Genomic DNA, 20,016 nt, shown 5'->3' on the forward strand with positions numbered 1-20,016 from the left:
TCAACGACAACTACCTCGTCAGCCGTTTGATGTACGGCTACCATACGAAGTTCTTCACTTGCCGCATCCGTTTCGGCCACTAATACTGCTGATTCTCTTGGCCACTGCTCTTTTGTATCTCGTAGGAATGGTGGGCCTTGAAACCAACGGTTATCTGGATCGAACGATGGCCCCGAATTCCACTTGGTGGCATCGTCAGCCACGTTGAGCTTTGAGGGTACGTAATGCCATTCATCCACATTCGTGAGCGAAAGAATTTCACCAACCCGAAAAGATACGAACTGATGGTATCGGCGGCTGTCCGATCGAAGCCACGCCAGAACAGTAGCTGAGTCCGTTCATAGAAAACGCTTCCGAATGTTGAGAGTGAGCGCCGAACAAACGTTTTGCAGCAAACGTGATCCCATCATGGCAGCCTGAAGTTCCAGGCGAGGAATTGAGAGCGCTCGAAGTGGTGCGACTTTAGTCTTTGCTGCTACCAACGAACACCAGCTACCTCCGTTGACCGACAATCGCAAGTATACTACGCATGCACATGCTGTGACACTAGCATCCGTGAACACGTGGATTTCTATTTCGTCAACTTCCTTCGGCAGAAGATTCCCGAAAAAGCAACGAGGAACTTCCACTTCATTGATTGTCTCGTATAGTTCGATCCATCTATTCCATAGATCGTGTAGCTGCTCTTCTATGGGCTCGTCCCAGTTGGTACCCGTTCGCCAGATCTCTTGCATTAGGATTTTGCTTTGTACGACGAAGTGCGCAACGAATCCCAACGGATCGTACAGCTTCATCACGGTCCGTAGAACTTGCCTTTTCGTTGGAACCACCCCGTTGCTGCCCAAAACTTCCTTGAGCCCTGTCTGATCGAAGGTGAAATGATCCGCCGAAGGGACCCACACCACTCCTAAGACGCGTTCGTAGACTTCATCCTTATCTAGGTTCAGCGACTTGCAGGCTGACGATTCAGTCTCCCCTAGACGATCGAGCACATCCTGCGAGTTAGACAGGATTTTGCCGAATTCAAAGCCTGCTGCTGCGTGGATGAATTGCACTTGTTTGACAAGCTGTACTGCTTCCTCCACCGAGTTGACACTGTCGAGGAAGTCATCCACGTAGTGGTTCTTGATGATCGCGTCTACTGCTCTGGGATATAGTTCCGCGTAGTCGAGAGCGTTTTTGTTCTTAACGAACTGCGCCGTGCACGGAGAGCTGGTTGCCCCAAACATCGCTACATTGATTACGTAGACCTGCACTTCATCCTCTGGACTGCTACGCCATAAGAAGCACTGCGACCACTTGTCTGCCTCCCTAATCAGGATTCTCAGGAACATTTCGCGGATATCGGAGCACACCGCAATCTTGCCTTCCCTGAATCGTAGCAAAACTTCCACGAGTGATACGAGAAGATCCGGACCCTTTAGCAGCATGTCGTTGAATGAAACACCACCGACCTTTGCAGCAGCATCCCACACCATTCTGATTTTGTTCGGTTTCTTGGGGTTCGTTACCACCCCTAACGGAAGGAACCAGACTCGCTCAGGGTTCGTTTTCTCCAGCTCTTCGGACGACACCTTACAGACGTACTGCTTCTGTTCGTAGCTCTCGATTTGCTCGTTCACTCTTCTGCGCAGCTCTGGATCTTTTGCCAACCGTTTCTCCAAACCTCTCAACCTGCTTACCGCCATTTGAAAGCTATCCGGGAAGTTTACGTTGTTTTTACGCCAGAGCAAACCCGCCTCCATACGAGTTCCTCTCCGTACCGTTGTTGCTTCTAGGATGCTGCGTGCTCGTTTGTCCTCCTCGGATTCAAGCTGCTTCGTCACAACGGCGTCCTCAACGGCGAAGAACTTTCGCATTGAATCGTGTAGATTGCTGTTACTCATCTCCTCGCAGGCATGGACGTTCAGCTGTTCAATTGAACCTTCGCTTCCGTTGTTTCTCCCATACACGCACCATCCCAATCGTGTTTTGGTTGCTACTGGTTCGCTGCTATTGCCTTCACGATTCTTCAGACTAGTCAGCAACCGTACGTGCTCAAGACCGATGATCATGCCCGGTTTGGCGTTGACATAGCTGGCCACGGGAAGCCCCTGCAAATGCGGGAATGTATTTGACAGCTCTGTGTAGTGCAACGTTTGACTTGGAAGTCCTAGCTCGTGTACTGTTCGTACGTTGCTCAGTTGAAAAGTTTCCTTCTTCCCAGCACCGGATATCTTCACGCTCAACCTCTTCGATGTCTTTTCGTGTCTACTGATCTTTCCGGTCCAACTCAGCCACAGGTTGTCTGGTTCACCTTCGATACCTAACTGTGCTGCGATTCCTTCTTCTAGCAACGTCGATGACGATCCATCATCCAGGAACACGAAAGTTTCGACTTGCTTCCCATCCCCGTATAGCGTAACTGGCAGATAACGGAACAGAGAGAACGATTTCGTGTGGTGATGATTATGGTGAACAGTCTCGCCTGACTTTGCGCCGTCGGCAGCATCGTTGCGACTACTGTGCAGCAGCATATGGTGTCGAAAACGGCATGCATCCACCCCACATTCCTTTTTTGAGCGACACGGCCACTTACGATGCGGTATCAAGCACAATCGGCACAAGTTCTTCTGCCGCATTGCCTTCCACCGGCCTCCGATGTCCAACGACTTGAAACTGAAACAGTTCAGGATCTGATGGCCGTCTTTCTCGCAGTAGGAACACGCTTTTGACGTACGTTCTCCTTCTGGACTCTCCTTCTTCAATACACTTGGCGGCTCATTCGCGTGGGTGAACAGCTTCTCCTTTTGCTTCGTCTTTTCCACCCTAGGCTGTTTTTGGTAGTTTTGGGCAGAGTCCACTCCAATGCTCAGTTCGGAAGCTAGATTCACCAGTCCCGACATGAAGTTGTTAAACGTCGCCAGGTTGACGTGAACGAACGCCTGCTTGAAGGATCCCCACTGCATCTTCAGCGAGGTGGGTAATTTATCGATCAACTCCTGTAGCAGCATCGGATTCGATAAATGCGCTTGCTGATCTGTCAGAATAATGTGATCGACGAGATTCTGAATAACAAAGCCGTAAGTGACAATGGTGCTCAAGTTATCCGACTTCGGTGGCGGAGCGTTCCTCACCTTCTTCAGAAGAGAACTTATCAGTATCTCTGGCCTTCCGTAGAGCTTATGCAACGTTTCCATCACGTACGGAACAGATGCGGGTAGGAGCAGACGACTTCTAACTGCCTCCAATGCTGAACTTCCCAAACTGCGCTGCAGTCTGGCTAGATTCTCGGCGTCCGTGTATCCGCAGACCTCCGTCGTGTTCTTGAACGAACTATAGAAGATAGGCCACTCCTCCGGATCCCCTCCGAACTTGGGTAGCTCTCGTGGCATTACCTGCCGAGCTGCCAATTGGGCACTAGTTGGTCCTGTCGAATTGACTGAATGATTGATCCTAGTCCCGTCGATTCCCAGCGATGTTGGTACTACTGACGGTGTTACTTCCGACCTCGTTACTGGAAATGCAATACTTGTTGCTGGATACGGAAACGATACTGAATTCCCGGGGAAAACACCAGGATTGCTTGGAATTCCCGGAAACAAACTAGCAGTAGTTGAAGTAGGAAGCAACGGTGGATATCCGGGTGAAAACTGGAACATGGGGATGTTCTGAGGCATAACATCTCTGATCACGTCTGTTTCTAATGAATTTTACTATTCTAAAACCACTATCGCAATTATTATAATTATGATAGTGTTTTTAGAATAGTATAATACATAGGAAACAATGATTTTCCAAGAATACGTGCAAAGGAGCAAAATATTAGTAAAAGTTTACTTGTTTCCAAGCAAATATTAAACATTTAATTGAATATGTAAATCCACCATTAGTCGAGCAAAAGCCCCATACCGCAGCTATAGAAACTATACATTGTAGCTGAAAGATTTTGAACCCATGCTACACGGATCATGTTGTTCGTAATAATCTTTAAATTTTGTTGTTATATTATTTGGTATGGCATTACAACCAATAACTCAATGAAGAAAGCCCCTGATTTTCCAGTAATTAAAAAAAAAAAATCAGGTGCACTGCCTACCTGTTTTTGGCAACACGACCCCATCAGCTTTTAATTTCCTCAGAAATTTACTGGTGCTTTCTGGAAATTGTTTCATTAAATACCACATGAACGTCTAACACATGAAGAATGGTCCAGTACCATCTCAAATTGAATAAAGCATTCGATACATTTTATAGAATGCAAAAAAAAAGCATAAATCGTGTGTTGCCAAAAACGGAAAGGCACCGCATTTTACTAAATTCACAAATTTTAAACTTGGTAAGCGTCAGGTAATCAGTTTAAGCAGTAATCGCGATGTTACTATCACAGACAAACAGACGTAACTCTTTGAATAAAATTATCTTCAAAACATAGTACCGCCAAACATAGGACTGCAGTAAAGACATCTCGTGGGCTTCTCGCGGAAAACAAGCTTGCTCGCTGATTCGCAAACAATGTTGCATGCAAGAAAAACCGAATACATAGAAACGTCAAAGTGATCCGATGCCAGCGCTGCGGCGAGTAGTTCGCGAAAAGGATAAAAATTTAAACCAATCGTTAAATGCGCAAACGATGATCCAGAAGGAAGAGCTACGTCTGTTTGTCTGTGTTACTATGATGATTGACGCTATGTATCTGGCCACCACTTAGTGCCTGTGGAATTGATTAATGTTAACCGTGATTACCGATATTGTCACTACCGAAAACTCCAAACAACTGTTGCAATCATGTTGATTGCAAAAGAGGATGACCCTGAGGGTGACCTAGTTATTACTGTCGCTGGTGATTGAAAACTCTTGCAGGTAATTGGACGGAGTACTACTATCTGCAGGATGGATCCGAGCAAAGTCTTTGAATTCTAATCCGGCATCTGATCGTCTAGTCCAATGGATATGATAATTTCATCCTAATCAAAGCCAAGATTAACGACTGTCAATAAAGTGCGAAATCTACGAACTTTTCAGTCTCGGAGCAGTTAGTATTGCATGACATGTTGACTTTTCCGAAGATGGGAGAGCTTAATATCATGCCGCAGACCTGCATGGGAGAACAAGACAGTGGCCTGGGCAACAGTTGTACGTGGCATGAAGATGGGTAATTATGGTGTTTTGTATCATTCTCCCAGTTCTAGTGACCAGCGTTTTGTTGAAGTTTTAGAGAACTGGCTTGAGACATTCCTTGATTCTAGTAAATTAAATATATTGGCTGGTGATTTTAATATTAATTGGCGTGATAACCATAATTCGAATCATTTGAAGCGTTTAGCTGAGTTTTTTAATTTAAAGCAAACGGTTAATGAATATACGCGTATTTCCAGGCACAGTAGAATTTTAATTGACCACGTTTATTCCAATTTTGATTCCATTTGTTCAGTTACGGATACTGATTTGAAAATAACCGATCATGAGACTTTAGTGATTAATGTCTTAGACCATGTTAACGATAACGATAATTTTGTAAAATTGAAGTGCTGGAGGAAATATTCGAAGCAAGCTGTTTCAAACCTTGTTGAGAGGAGCGTGGATTTTCCAATCGCAGCCGGCAACTTAGATGAATCTAAAGCTGTTCTAACGCTTTAAAAGCGTTTACTAATCAACTAGTTGAGCAAAAGTTTGTTTCTTTGAAGAACTTGAACAGCTGGTACAATTTGGATCTTTTGCGTCTTAAACGGAAAAGGGATCAATGGTACAAAAAGTTTTGTAGATCTAATAATGACAATCATTGGACTAGGTACACAATCGCGCGTAATAAGTATTCACAATCGATAAAGAAAACTCGTTGTGAATATGTTCAAAGGAAGATTGATCAGCATCAAAACAACAGCAAAGAGTTATGGAAAATTTTGAAATCTTTATTAAAACCTAGTAATTGCAAACCGCGGTCCATAACTTTTAATGGCACATTAGAACAGTCAGAACAAGTTATTTCAGCTAAGTTTAATGATTATTTTGTAGACAGTGTTTCATTGATTAATCAATCCATTGAATTGGTCGATGAACCTGACGAAATAAAACAGCCAGTTAATAGTAGTTGTAGATTTGAAGTTTTTCACCCAATCACATTAGATGAACTTAGAGTTATTTGTTTTTCATTAGGAAAATCGGCTGGAGTAGATAATGTTAATGCTAGAGTTATTCAAGATTGCTTTCATGTCATTGGCCACATCTTGCTGGACCTTATTAATGAATTATTACAAACTGGACATGTGCCACAAATTTGGAAGGAATCCTTAGTGGTCCCTATTCAAAAAGTTGCTGGAACGATTAAAGCCGAAGAGTTTCGTCCCATCAACATGTTGCACACATTAGAGAAAATTTTAGAACTTGTTGTAAAAGGCCAGATGTTAGAATATTTAAATAGTAACTGTTTGTTGATACCGGAACAATCGGAATACCGGGAGGGCCATTCTTGTGAAACAAGAATGTTGCTGTTTGTTGCTGTTTTTTTGGATCTTAAACGCGCTTTTGAAACAATTTCTAGGCCCTTATTGTTAAGATCAATCAAGCGCTTTGGAATTACGAGTACTGCATATAAATGGTTTGAAAGCTATTTGTCTGACAGAAATCAACGGACTGTTTTTAATGATTCTGTTTCCAGTCCCGTGGGGAATAACCTTGGAGTGCCCCAGGGAAGTGTATTAGGGCCCCTGTTATTTATTATGTATATTAATGACTTGCGACGTGTTTTACGATTTTGCAACATTAATCTTTTTGCAGATGATACTGTGTTATTCATTGCAGCTAAGGGCTTAGATGATGCCGTTTTACACCTGAATGAAGATTTGCGTTCTCTAAGTAGATGGTTGAAGTATAAGCAGTTAAAATTGAATACAAGTAAAACTGAATTTATGGTAATTTCGCGGAATCGAGTAAATGAGAACGTATCTGTTGTAATTGATGATGAGACTATTGATCGCGTTCGTGAGATTAAATATCTTGGCGTGATTATTGATGACACACTTAAGTTCAACTCTCACATTGACAATGTCATCAAGAAAATTGCCAAGAAGTATGGAATTCTATGTCGACTGAAAAACGATTTAACTTTTGCCAGTAAAATACAGCTATACAAATCAATCATCTCTCCACATCTTGACTTTTGCCCTTCCATTTTATTTCTGGCCAATGCAACACAAATATCGAGATTACAGCGTTTGCAGAATAAAATAATGCGTTTGATTTTGAGATGTAATAGATTCACTTCCTCAACTTTGATGCTAGACGCCTTACAATGGTTGTCGGTGAAGCAAAGAATTGTATATTTGACTATGGTGTTCATTTTTAAAGTAGTAAACGGTTTGCTGCCTCGATATTTGTGTGATCGAATTGAAAGAGGAAGTGACTTTCATAGATATAATACTAGAAACGCGGTTGAAATAAGAACACCACATTTCTTGACTTGTGCTTCACAAAATTCATTATATTATAAAGGAATAAATGTTTTCAATTTGATGCCTAGACATAGCAAACGTTCAGCAACACTTACAGAATTTAAAAGACACTGCATTTCACACGTTAAAACTGTCTTTTGAACAGTTATCCAGTGATTTTTTTTATGAATTGACAAATTGTGTATCTTGACGAAGTTATCTCTAACGGATTATTTTATATGCATAGCTGTCATAACGACTTTTTAATAATTATTGTAGCACTGAAAAAACTATTTCTGTTCGCCACGAGGGTGATGATGTCAAATGTCTTAGGGAAAGCCGGAGTCTACAAAATCTCTTGTCCCGATTGCAATAAAATCTACATTGGTCAGACGAAAAGGTCTTTGGAAACAAGGTTTAAGGAACACATCGCAGAGGTAAAAAAGGCTAACAAAGAGATGGATAAAGGACTTCATTATGCATTTAAATCCAAGGTTGCAGAACATATCTTCACAAAGGAGCAAAATTTGACAAATGATAACATTAATATCCTGCGGAGTGTATCTTCGCCTTGGAAACTAGACGTAGCAGAAAGCTTAGAAATACTTTAAAATAGACCATCAACATTGCTTAATGGAGATCAAGGAAACGGATACTCGAGACTCTTTAGCATGCTACCTAAATAGTTATTAATTGTTTAAGAGATTGATAATCTTATGGCATGATCAAGCAGCTGTTCTGTGGGCAACACTGTATTCTGCAGTGTGACTTAGTAGCCATGATATTTGTGCTCTATTCTTCGCACCAGAAACACCAATGTTGCCTGCTGAACAGTTGAATGAGCATAATCATAAGACATTAGTGACTTGAATCATTAATAACTTTTGTTCCTTACATTTGATTGAAAAGTAGTTATTAACAAAGTTGTAGCTGAGAAAATTTGCTACAATCACTGCTATCATTTTTAAAAGCACAGTGATGTGGTGAATTGTTAGATAGATATTAACAAAAACATAAGTTTTCCCATAGTAATTCCCATATAAACTTGAAATGGATTGTGCAAAGTCAGTTTCTTACTGAAGTAGTTCAAATTTTGGGAGGCTAAGCAGGACCCACAGGAGCACTGTGAAGCGAAAATTTCAAATTTTGCATCAGTCTAATAAGCAATTATAACGGAATTAAAAGGCAATAAATCAACACACTCAAAGCTCTTCACAAATATACCTATATTGCAATTAGTATCATAAATACAGTAATGTATGTATTGCTTCATTTTCGAAAAGGGTGAATACTTCCGTTATGGTTGTGTGTTCTGTTATGTATTCGGTTGTGGCATTTGGGAATACCATTTATCAAGGTGCGTTGAGATGGAGTCAGGTGGCCGTTATGGAAGTACTGACCCTAAACAAAATATACCTTAGATAGGAAACTAATCACAGAAAAGTGTTACTGCTAACACTTAAGGGAAAAATTTCCCCTACCTGTTAGTAATGTTAGTACAAGTGGGCGAGCTACCAGTTGCGCCAAACCGACGATGAAATGCATTGTTTACCATACGTCCCTTCGAAAAAGTAATCGGAAAATATTACTTTTAGGCTGAATCTCGTGGGAAGAATAGGATGCGGGGGGTCCGCATAGGAATTCAACTAGGCCTTAAATATGTAGAATAAATCTCCCCATTTTGTTTATTTATTGTTAGGGGCTGTTCATTAACTACGTAGACATTTAAGGGGGGGGGGTTGACATTATCTACGGCCCATACAAATTATAAAAATTATGTATGGACAATGGTCTACGCTGGGGGAGGGTGATCAAGAATCCCAAAAAACTGTCTACGTAGTTAATGAACAGCCAATAGTGGAAGTTGTTATTCAACCAGTACAAATAGTAATCAGATCTTTGATCATATGTTTGCTAATAAGAGAATTTTAGTGAAGAAAGAAAATTCAATAAGTAATGATAGGATGAGGCTGGTCAGGAACTTGTTAATTGTTTATAGTAGGAGTTCGGATTGTTATGCAATTGTCTGTATCTGGTAGGGGGGTATTGTAGCTTCTCAGTGGTATTAGGCTATTAACACTCCGAATACGGTGGTTAAAAAACTTTACGCTGACTACGATGCCTCCAAGAAATGTGTAACGGCAAGTTTGCATTGACATAACAAAGCCATTTCCTGATGAATTTAAAAAAAAATGTGGTACTTCTAGAACTACTACTTATTTTGATCGTGAAAATATTTAAAATAGATTCGTCTACTTTCTTTTAGAGTGAAAAGTGCGTTACACATTTTTTCAAGGTGTGTTTATGGGTTTTGCAAGTGGCTTAAGATCTATAATTCAGATTAATGAGCACAAATGTTCATTATTATCCAGTAAACAATAATGGCTCCTATACCCTAGTAGCACGCTTATCACAAATCGGTTGTGGCAACTTCTATACAACTTTTGTCAGTCATAAACAAGTTGCTGCAACTTATTGTGGCGGAAATGTGCTAGTCGGGTATATGGATCCTGGAGCCAACAGAAGATCCATAACATCCGTAAAAGGGGTCAATCTATGAATCCTAGAGCTCCACGGTTTTTTTTTTTTTCGAAAATGTTTTTTGGAACTGTCATATATAAATTTATTTTGGGTCGTGACATAAACATGTACCTAGAAGGCCTCCAGAAGATCTAGAACATCCATAAAAATTCTCAACCCACGAAACTGATCCTAGAGTTCCACGATTTTTTCGAAATCATTTGGAACTGTGATATAAGAAATAATTTGGGGTCATGACATAAACATGGACCCGGATGGCCATGGGGCCTTCCTCTGGTAGGTTCGGAACATCATGTAAAGACGTCAAATCAATGAAACTGATCCTAGAGCTCCACAGTTTTTTTCAAAAGTAGGAACTGTGATATGAGAATGAATTACCTCTCTTCGGTCCCAAGCTAATCGATGCACCCCTCGAAACATATGAAAATTCACGAACCCCTCATTTTATTTGTCAAACTTTCATAGCGAATCAAAACAAACATAGTGTAGTACTAGAATGGAGTACGTTCATCGGTGTGCTTGGCACCGATAGGCTATTTTCTGTGTGAGCCAATTTAAAATCGTTAGTTTCCACCCGTTGGTACCAAAGCTGAGCCAAAAAGTTGAGCGCGTTTCTTCGGGACCTTAGGGTCTTAGAGTTCCCTCTATGCTTTAACTGCATATGTGTGTCCACGCACATTTAGCAACATAGTTGTATTCGTGCAACCTGGTGATGTGGAGATCTAGCCCTCACGTGTATGTTGATAGAGGGGAAAATGTAAACATTTCAGAAGATGATGTAAAAAACACGGAGTTCTAGGATCAGTTTCATGGATTTACCACTTTTACGGATGTTCAGGATCTTCCAAAGGACGGTCCCATGGTCGTCTAGGTCCATGTTAACGTCACGATCTAAAATGGTTTCTTATATTACAGTTCCAAGTGTTTACAAAAAAACCACTCAGCTCTAGGATCAGTTTCATGTATTGACTTTTTTAAGAATATTCCTGATCCTCCGGATGACGATCCCTTGGCCATGTTTATGTCACTACCCTAAATGTTATCTTATATCACAGTTCAAAGTGTTTTCTAAATCACACGGAGAGCTCTAGGATCAGTTTCATGGATGAACCACTTTTACGAATGCTCCGAATCTTCCGGATGACGGTTCCATACCCATGCGGGTCCATGTTTGTGTCACGGTCGCAAATTATTTCTTATATAACAGTTCCAAATGTTCTCGAAAAAAAAAACCATGGAGCTCTAGGATCAGTTTCATGAATTTACCACTTTTACGGGTGTAACGGATCTTCCGGAGGACGGTCCAATGTCCATCCGGGTCCATGTTTATGTCACGACCCCACATTCTTTCTTATATCACAGTTCCAAGTGTTTTCGAAAAAAAAAATCGCGGAGTTCTAGGATCAGTTTCATGGATTGAACACTTTTAGGGATGTTCCGGATCTTCCCGAGGACGACCCCATGATCATCCGGGTCCGTTTTTATGTCACAACCCTAAATTATTTCTTATATCACAGATCTCAATGATTAAAAAAAACCACGGAGCTCTATGATCAGTTTCGTGGATTGATTACTTTTACGGATGACCCGCATCTTCCGGAGGACCGTTCTATTGTTTCCGGGATCTATATATAGGAACCATGACCTGGCTGATTATGAACATTTTTGCTCTTTAATCTATATTATAGATCTAAAGCCACTTGCAAAACCAATAAACACCAAGGGGTAAGTCACTCAGCACATTGTGCCGGAATTATATTCTACACAGCTTAGGCACATCCATCGGCACATTTTTGGCTTTTCTTCGACACAATCTCGTAGGCATTAGATTGTTGTAAAATAAAAAAAGGGGGCACTGCTGGAAAACTCTCATTGAAGTTGTTCAGAACATTACGTGCTGTTTGACTGTATGTTCAGGAACATCTTCTAATTGAATATACCAGAGGAACTCAGACCAGCAGTTCACTTATAGATCTAGAATTTGTGGACTTTGTATTAAATGCAATGGACAGAGGTAACCAAGTAGAAGCTCTATATACAGACTTCAGTAAAGCGTTTGACAGAATTGATATCCCAATGCTGATTTTTAAATTAGAAAAAATGGGAATTGAGATGGAGCTCATCACCTGGATTAGATCGTATTTAGTTGATCGCCAGCAAATTGTAAGATTCAACGAAAAAACATCTAAGCCAATTTATGTCACGTCAGGGGTTCCCCAGGGATCGCACCTAGGTCCTCTTCTTTTTATTTTGTACATTAATGACGTCTCTCTTATTTTAAAAAATATCAAGGTACTTATATACGCTGATGACATGAAGCTATTTTTAGAAATAGGAAGCGATAACGATATGAATGTGTTTCAGAATGAAATAAATGTTTTTTACAGATGGTGTAGTAAAAGTTTATTGAAACTTAATATCAAAAAATGTAATCTTATAACGTACAGTAGAAAACTAAACAAACAAAATCTTTGTATTACATTAGGTAATGAAAATGTTCAAAAATGTGAAAATGTAAGAGATTTAGGTGTTATTCTAGATTCTAAATTGACATTTGTGGACCATTATAACACAATAATACATAGAGCAGGCAATATGCTTAATTTTATAAAACGTTTCGGTCTCCACTTTAAAGATCCTTATACAATTAAATCACTTTACGTTGCTTATGTGAGGTCAATTTTAGAATATTGTAGCGTTGTTTGGTCACCCTATATGAAAAAGCATGAAGAACGAATAGAGTCAATCCAAAAGCAATTTTTATTATATGCATTACGTAAGTTAGGTTGGACGGCTTTTCCTCTCCCGTCATATGAAGCACGTTGCTTGCTGATCAGCATTCAAACATTGAAAGAACGTCGGGATTACGCAAAGATTTCTTTATTAAACAATATCATTTCGCAACGCATTGACTCAGCTGATCTATTGTCAAGGTTAAATTTGTATGCACCTTCCCGACAATTACGCAATCGACAGTTGTTCGCAGTAGATCGCCATCGGACCAATTACGCTAAATTTGGACCGGTAAATCAGATGATGACTGTTTATAATCATCATTGTGAAATGATTGACCTAAATATGCCCTCAACAGAATTAAAAATATATTTCAGAACCCTGCGAAGTCATAGAACATAAGTCTTAATGTTAATATGTAGTCTACGATTTGATTGATTGACGAATAAATAAATAAATAAATATTCATAATACGAAATGTAGGTTCTAGAGTGGACTCAAGAGGAAGAGGCAGTTAAGGGTATTAATGGGGTCTTAATACCCTTAATTTAAATAATGCTGCAACTCACACAAAACAATCCAAACGCAATGTTGACGTAGGACTACGTGATCTTATATAATAAATCTTATTTGTTAACTGCAGCAGGAGCTTGTGTTTTGTGTAGGAATAGGAATTTGAGTGAAGTTCTCTCTATTCTTTAGTATGACGCGCTTGACATAGATGACCCACAGCAAGCTACTGATTCCGATCAATAGCGGTGTGGTTTCTTCCTCCTTCTATAGATGCTCGTGTGGGCTGCGGATGGAATTCAACTTTGAAACCTGTGTTAGGGAAATCGCTTTTCGCAGGTAAACGATGATAATTTTAGCTATTAGAGCAACAGTTGCACATTCGTGCAATTTCCAATAGCGACAATTTGAAAAATTGTTAAGTCTTAAATTTAACAGATGCGTAAAAATATTTCTGATCAACTGGTGATAAAATTATTGAAATTGATCCAGGGGCAGCTGAGTTATTAACCTTCAAAAAATTTCATAAATTTCTTACATGTTCCATTTCCGGGTTTCACAAAGTGTACCCCCATATAGAAATCACAGACGTAGTCCTACGTCAAAAGTCTATTCATTACCCTCTAAAGTCGGTCTCCAACAATGCTCCCCACCAGTTCCAACTCTTTCCAGCCGAAAGACTAGGTTTCTGGTCTGTCTTTGCGGGCATTATAAAACACTAAAACACAGGACTTTTATTACCCTATGGATCGCAAAACACCAAAATTTCTCACACCCGCCACTTCCCGCGTCATCCTCAATCCAATTTATCCTTGCGATTTCAAACCAAAACATTCAAGGTGTCAGAAATACCGGGTTGCCGGGATGGGTATTTTACAAACAATCGCAGCTTGCTCTATGACCGGCACAATCGGCATACTTGCGGAACACTGAAAAAAAAGATGACCCAAAATTGGTGTGCGGAGTGACCTACCCCTTGATAAATACACCTTTTAAAAAGCGTGTAAGGGAACATACATAAATGATGCTCCCTAACGACTCTTTTCACTTTTAAGAAAGGAGACGAACCTCTTTTCAATCTTATTACTATTTATTATAATAATCTCCAAATCAGAGCTGGTAAATATCACGGCCGTCATGTGACGATGAGAAAACAGGTCCTCTCACTATCACGAGATGAAACTACCTATCATTAGCTTTCTTGTCATTCTTCAATGATCAAGCACTCATGAGAATTAATTTTTATGCGGTTTGACATCACCATTTCTAACTGATTTAGATGAATTTAAGCAAACAACCGTATGTAATCGGTTGAGTGAATATATTATTAAAATTTCTTCGGTACAAGTAACTTAAATAGCATTAAATGACCTTGTAATTACGATGAATTGACAAACTTACCGTTACACGTTTTTCGGAGGCATCGTATTCGATGTGTTAAAAGGCATTGAAGTTTTAAAAAATTCAGAGAAGAATAACTATAAAATTCTGGTAAACATCCTAAGGGAGTTCTGACCAGGATTCCAAGCTAATTCTGAGATAATTTCCTAATTAAGTAAATTTCAAAGGATTTATGGGAAGAAGAAAGTTCAGAATTGAATTCCTAGATAATCCTTAGAATAATTCCATGAGAGCTGAGAATAGAATATCGAGAGAATTTCCAGGTGATTCTAAGTAGAATTTTATAGGGATCGTGAGGAGAATACCAAGTAAATTTGAAGAATAATTCCAAGAGAATTTTGACGAGAATTCAAAGATAATTACTAACAGAGTCAACAGGGTGTTGTGAGGATAATTTCAAATATAAATAGACTCACGAGGATTCCTGGATAGAGATTTCTAGTCTAATACTAGGATTCCCGAGGAGAGTTTTGATTAAAATTTTGAGAATATTTTATAAGGAATTGAATTGTGGGGATAGCATTAAATTAAATCTAAGGAGGATTCCAAGGAAATTCTTAGGAGAGTTTCAAGGGAATTCCGTCGATAATTAGTTCCAAGGGTATTTCTTAAGAGTTTAAGGAGAATCATATGATGATTCTAATCAAAACTCCAAGGTAATTAAGAAAAAAAAAGTTTGTTGATTTTAAATAGGTTAATATTAAACCATTTCGTGCACAGTTATATCCCCGTTTTCTTGGTGCGCTGCCACCCTGATTACTACTATTTTAGTTTAAACATCACACAATTAGCGAACTCCCAACTAAGCAGCCCTAAGAGAAAGCCCCCAACGATTGAATGATTACTGTAAGTAGTATGAATAAACTAATATTTATTGTTATTCAATCCTTGCAATAATAGTGAATAACACTTAGATCATGTTTTTCATACTTAAAATTTCCTGTAACAAAATGTTTATGCTCCCACATTCCTCAAAACAAGCAAAGAAAACAGCTTCCCAACCGCTAGCCGAAACACCTTTCCACCGAGTGTGAGTGGTGGAAAAATTCTGTTCGTTCCCGTGTGCACCGGTGAGTTTCGCTTTATTTTTAGCCCGTCGCCGCACTTTCGATCCGGCCCCGAAGGCTGAATATGATCCGTCTGAGAGCATGAGTGGTAGCTGTCCTGCCATGCACCGAAAGGTGAGTATGACCGGCCGACGGACGTACGGCCGTGTGCGTTGCTATTTTTCGGCTACCTCGCACTACTTGGCAAAACAAATTCTGCATTCCAAAACTTCTCACCATAGCCGTAACGTGAAATGCTAAGCCCGGTGCATTCCATAAATTATGCGTTGCTTATACTTTGAAAGAAGAGCAGGCCGTTGGGAAATATATTGCATAGCTCCATGGCTTGCTGTGCGCTGCTACCAAGTGATGAGTCAGAGCGGGGAAAATACGACTTCACTGAAAGATAGACATTTCCATTAACTATTAATCCTGTTCGCAAAAAAATATATAAAAGCTAACAGAGCGATTACATCACTCCATCGGGTCAAAAATAACTCCACCGACCAGCTCGTGGACGTACAATTTACCTGCGCTTTCTAAAATTAGAATGATGGAAAGGCGAAATCTCTTCCATGAAAAAAAAAAAAACTCAGATCAAGGAAAAGTGAAACCCATATCCATTTGGACGAGAATTACGATATGCGTTGCTTCCTTCTGCTTTGATGTTTTTTGGTGATTCTACAGGTGATTTTTCCATTCGACTTGAAACCTGCACTGTAGGATTAAAGTACAGTAATCCTCCGAATACCGCGGTGGGTGTTATTTCTCCATCCAATTGAGCTGATTTGTATGAACTTTTTACCTACTGAAAATCAGCTCAGTTGGTTGGAAGATAGCCGAGAAGTTGCGTGAACGGCACCATCCGCCGCACTATTCGGGGGATTCCTGTATAGCACGAGCAGCACGGGAAATCGCCGTGGGTGGTGAAGAACCAGCTAATGTGAGATTCCACAGCTACAGCCAAAGCCTATTTAGATTAATCCAAGACATTTCTCATTTTCATCCCACAACCTCTCCCCCTCCCGCCCCGACACACTGGTTTTCAGCGTTCGTGTTTACTACAAATCGTTTCGATGTTGGTAGGGAGGATGTGTCACCCATTATCGAGCAAAAGACTCTTCTACCCTTCACCGTAGGATAAAAGGTTAATGCTTCCGTCGTTGTCGTCGTCGTCGTCGTCGGTCGGGAGCAATTGTTTACATATCACTCGCCAAAGTGGTGGTTGGAGATCGGTTCTCCGGGGTTTGACATGTGAGGATTACCAGTTAGTAATGTCAGTAGTAGCGACATTCGATACGCGATTTCAGAGCTCACGTCCACCGAACCGATGGCGGTGATGGGGAATTAGTCACATCAAAATGTCCATACATGTGATGGTTTTCGCTAGACAGAAGGGAAATCGTCATGCTCTCAGGATTTAAATTTATTACCGGTGTGGTTTTCGTGGTATACTGGTATACAGCGAATAGCAAATAGGATTGTGTGGTTTCTTACATTTACTCACCTTTTTTCCGACTATGGTGGACGGTACAGGAACTTATTGTGGGAACATTCGTTTGAAATATAATCTAAGCTAATTGCTGCATTAATTTTGAAATATTTATGAGAATTCAAAAATTCTTTATTTTGCATCGATGTTTTGGAAATAATGAATATGTTTCGGAACATTTAATAATTTTCTAAAATAAAAAAAAAGGTGACACCATCCTCAACATGCGTTCTAATGTTATTTTTACAAAGTCGCACTTAAGAATTCTACAAAATTTACAACACCTCAAATTACGATGAAGGCCATATTAAATGGGTTTAAATATTTCGAAAACCCAAATAGAGATTAAGGTCAAATTTGGGGTGAAAATCGGGTACCAAAATTTCAAACACCTAAACAGCCCTCAAATCGCGATTAAAGCCGTATTTACGGAGTATGCTGAGTTTAAAGGTTTCCTAAACTTCTCTATGATATCCTTTTAACACTCCAGCGCCCATAGCCACCTATAGGTGACACCTGTTTTTTTTTTTGCCTATCAATACCCAATTCTTAACTAAACTTGATAAGACTAGTTGCAACTGATAGCTATACTAATCTACTTTCATTTGCTCTTAAATGTTTCAGATGGGGGCCACCGTGGATCTGTTCCCAGTAAAAAAAAGACCATTTTGTATCTTTAATTGTAACAGAAAAGCCAAATTACTTAATAATTCTAGCTGAACTTGATTTGCATTGCCGTCAGAAGTGCTTGACATTTTTCAGCTAAATATATATACAACAATGGGGCACATCAAGTTCCGGATAATCCGATTTTTTTTTTTTAAATTCAAAATTCCCTCAATCAGGGCATCAGAACAAAATATGATTCATAAAATATCTGCAAGAAATTACATGGCCGTACGAACGTTTTTGTATATATTTGGCCAATCTTTTGATGTAAGTTAAATTAGGGTGGTTCCTAAGGTTATTGAGCTAAACTTATTAACTTTTAATTTGGTTGAGGAGATAGATCACCATAATGTTCGACAAATTTATAGAACAATTTATTTAAAGAAACTTTGCTGAAGATACAAAATTACTATGTCTAATACTTTTCGTGTTGTACTGGTTTTAAAAATGAAACGTAGGGCGACCCTTTAAAATCAGTTTTTATTTACATTAACGTTTATACACAGATTTCTCGTAAATACTTTTTTCTAGACTTTTAATGGCGCATATTTTTGCTGAACAATTTTAATTCCTATCTCTTTCTGTGGGAGAGTTATAAACATTATATTTTGAAAAATATGCTATCACCAGAACGTTATAATTCAAATAAGAGTTAGTGGATGTTAGTGCTTATTAATGCATTTGATAGATCATGCGTTCATTGATATATTGTGTAAAAACTAAGATAGACGATCATATAATTTAAGTTTTAAAAAGGGTGCATTTTTATGGTAACCTTTAATAACATTTCAACTTAAGGAGGTAGCAACTTGGATTCTTGAGGAAGAAATATGCGCACTAGATCTTTCAAAACCATGAGGTTTTACTGTTTACTCATCATATTTCATCATTACAAATTTTGAGCAATTTAAAAGACCTTGGCCGTATAACTTGTTTCCCCCGCACTCCCCTATATGTTCAAATCAAAATTCTCTTTCTCTAGGATATATAAATGGCAATTCTCTAGCAAAATTGAAATACGAATTGAAGCTTACTAATTACTTTTGCCAAAAAAATAATGCTTGGAGATATTAGGCTCATTTTATCTTGATCAACCTTAATTGTCCAAAAAACAGTTTCTTCGTATTTCTGTGCATCAATATTCTTGATCACTCAGAAAATCACCACATTTAAAATTTAACAAATTTAAATAAAGCCATGACCATAGATTTAATTTTACCCCACAATCCTCTATGTAGTCCACCATAATTTAAATTAATGTATGAACTACTGAATTTAAAAGTGTTAACCGTGCAACTACTTTCACCTTATAATCCTTTATGTATTCTTCCCTGCAATCCCCTAATACTTCATGTTTTATAAAAGTATAATATTCGAAAACATAAACATTGTATTTTTTGTTTACTCATATTTTTCGAAAACTAACGTTGTAAAAAACATTTTCACCAAGAATTAGGGAAAAATGGGGTGAAGAAGCCCAAAACATACACTAGGCTCTTCGGCGAATGAAGCCACGCGCAATCGATTCCCCAGCCTTTTTACCTTCGGAAAAGTCATTTTTCATGGCCTTAAAACAGCGTCCTGTTGAAATATTGAATTTTGTGCTATTGTTGACCCGTTTTTACCGATAGTGCAACGGTTTGATAACAGTCTTTTCTCCTTGATAATTGTCTCCAAGTAAGCCATGACAAGCTCACACAGGAAGGAGGATAGGGGGCCCCTTTTGTCTGCTCGTATAAGTTACCTCGGAAAGAGAAGTAATACTCTTCCATACAAAGGCGGGTTACTTTATCGGTTCCCTTATATCCACATGAGGGTTAAGCTTAATGAAAAAAAAAACATTACATATAGAATAGACTTTATCGGATCAGATTTGAATCGGTAAAATGAACCGGATTACAAAAATCGGGTTATGGGTGCTCAACTGTATTTTGTAGGAAATCACACATCGCAAAATTAGCATAATGAATGCATAGCATATTAAATTGCATTTACCGGTTCAAAACCGAATCTGTAAAATGAACCGGTTCACAAAAGCACAACAGTGGTGCCAACAATTTCCAACAAATAAAAAGTAGGGCGTAGGAGGGTTAAAGAGCTATAAATTTCTTTGAGAACGTTTTAGATATCTCCAAATTTATCTGAAGTTGCTTTGCAGTTCCTGATGATTCCTAGAACATCCTTCCCTGAAGTGTATTTCTGAAGTTCCCCGTAA

At 39.2% G+C, this 20,016-nt stretch overlaps 1 protein-coding gene across 1 annotated transcript; it reads right to left on the minus strand.

Moving 5' to 3' along the window:
* Nucleotides 1–79: 79 nt before the first annotated feature.
* On the minus strand, nucleotides 80–3,374 carry LOC135703106 (uncharacterized). The gene is made up of 2 exons (XM_065224209.1): nucleotides 384–3,374; nucleotides 80–328 (listed from the first exon to the last, which is right to left on the minus strand). The coding sequence occupies exons 1-2, from the start codon at nucleotides 3,372–3,374 to the stop codon at nucleotides 80–82; spliced, it is 3,240 nt and encodes a 1,079-aa protein (XP_065080281.1).
* Nucleotides 3,375–20,016: the final 16,642 nt, after the last annotated feature.

This window comes from Ochlerotatus camptorhynchus, unplaced genomic scaffold (assembly GCF_037179485.1).
Source record: "Ochlerotatus camptorhynchus isolate MF236.1 unplaced genomic scaffold, CSIRO-AGI_Acam_v1.1 ptg000209l, whole genome shotgun sequence".
NCBI lineage: Eukaryota > Metazoa > Arthropoda > Insecta > Diptera > Culicidae > Ochlerotatus > Ochlerotatus camptorhynchus.

Excerpts from the sequence above, each read along its gene's own strand:
- LOC135703106 (XM_065224209.1), bottom strand. The coding sequence starts at position 3,374 with ATGCCACGAGAGCTACCCAAGTTCGGAGGGGATCCGGAGGAGTGGCCT. Across the intron at positions 329-383 it reads GATCACGTTTGCTGCAAAAC|CTACTGTTCTGGCGTGGCTT; the intron begins GTTTGTTCGGCG and ends GAACGGACTCAG.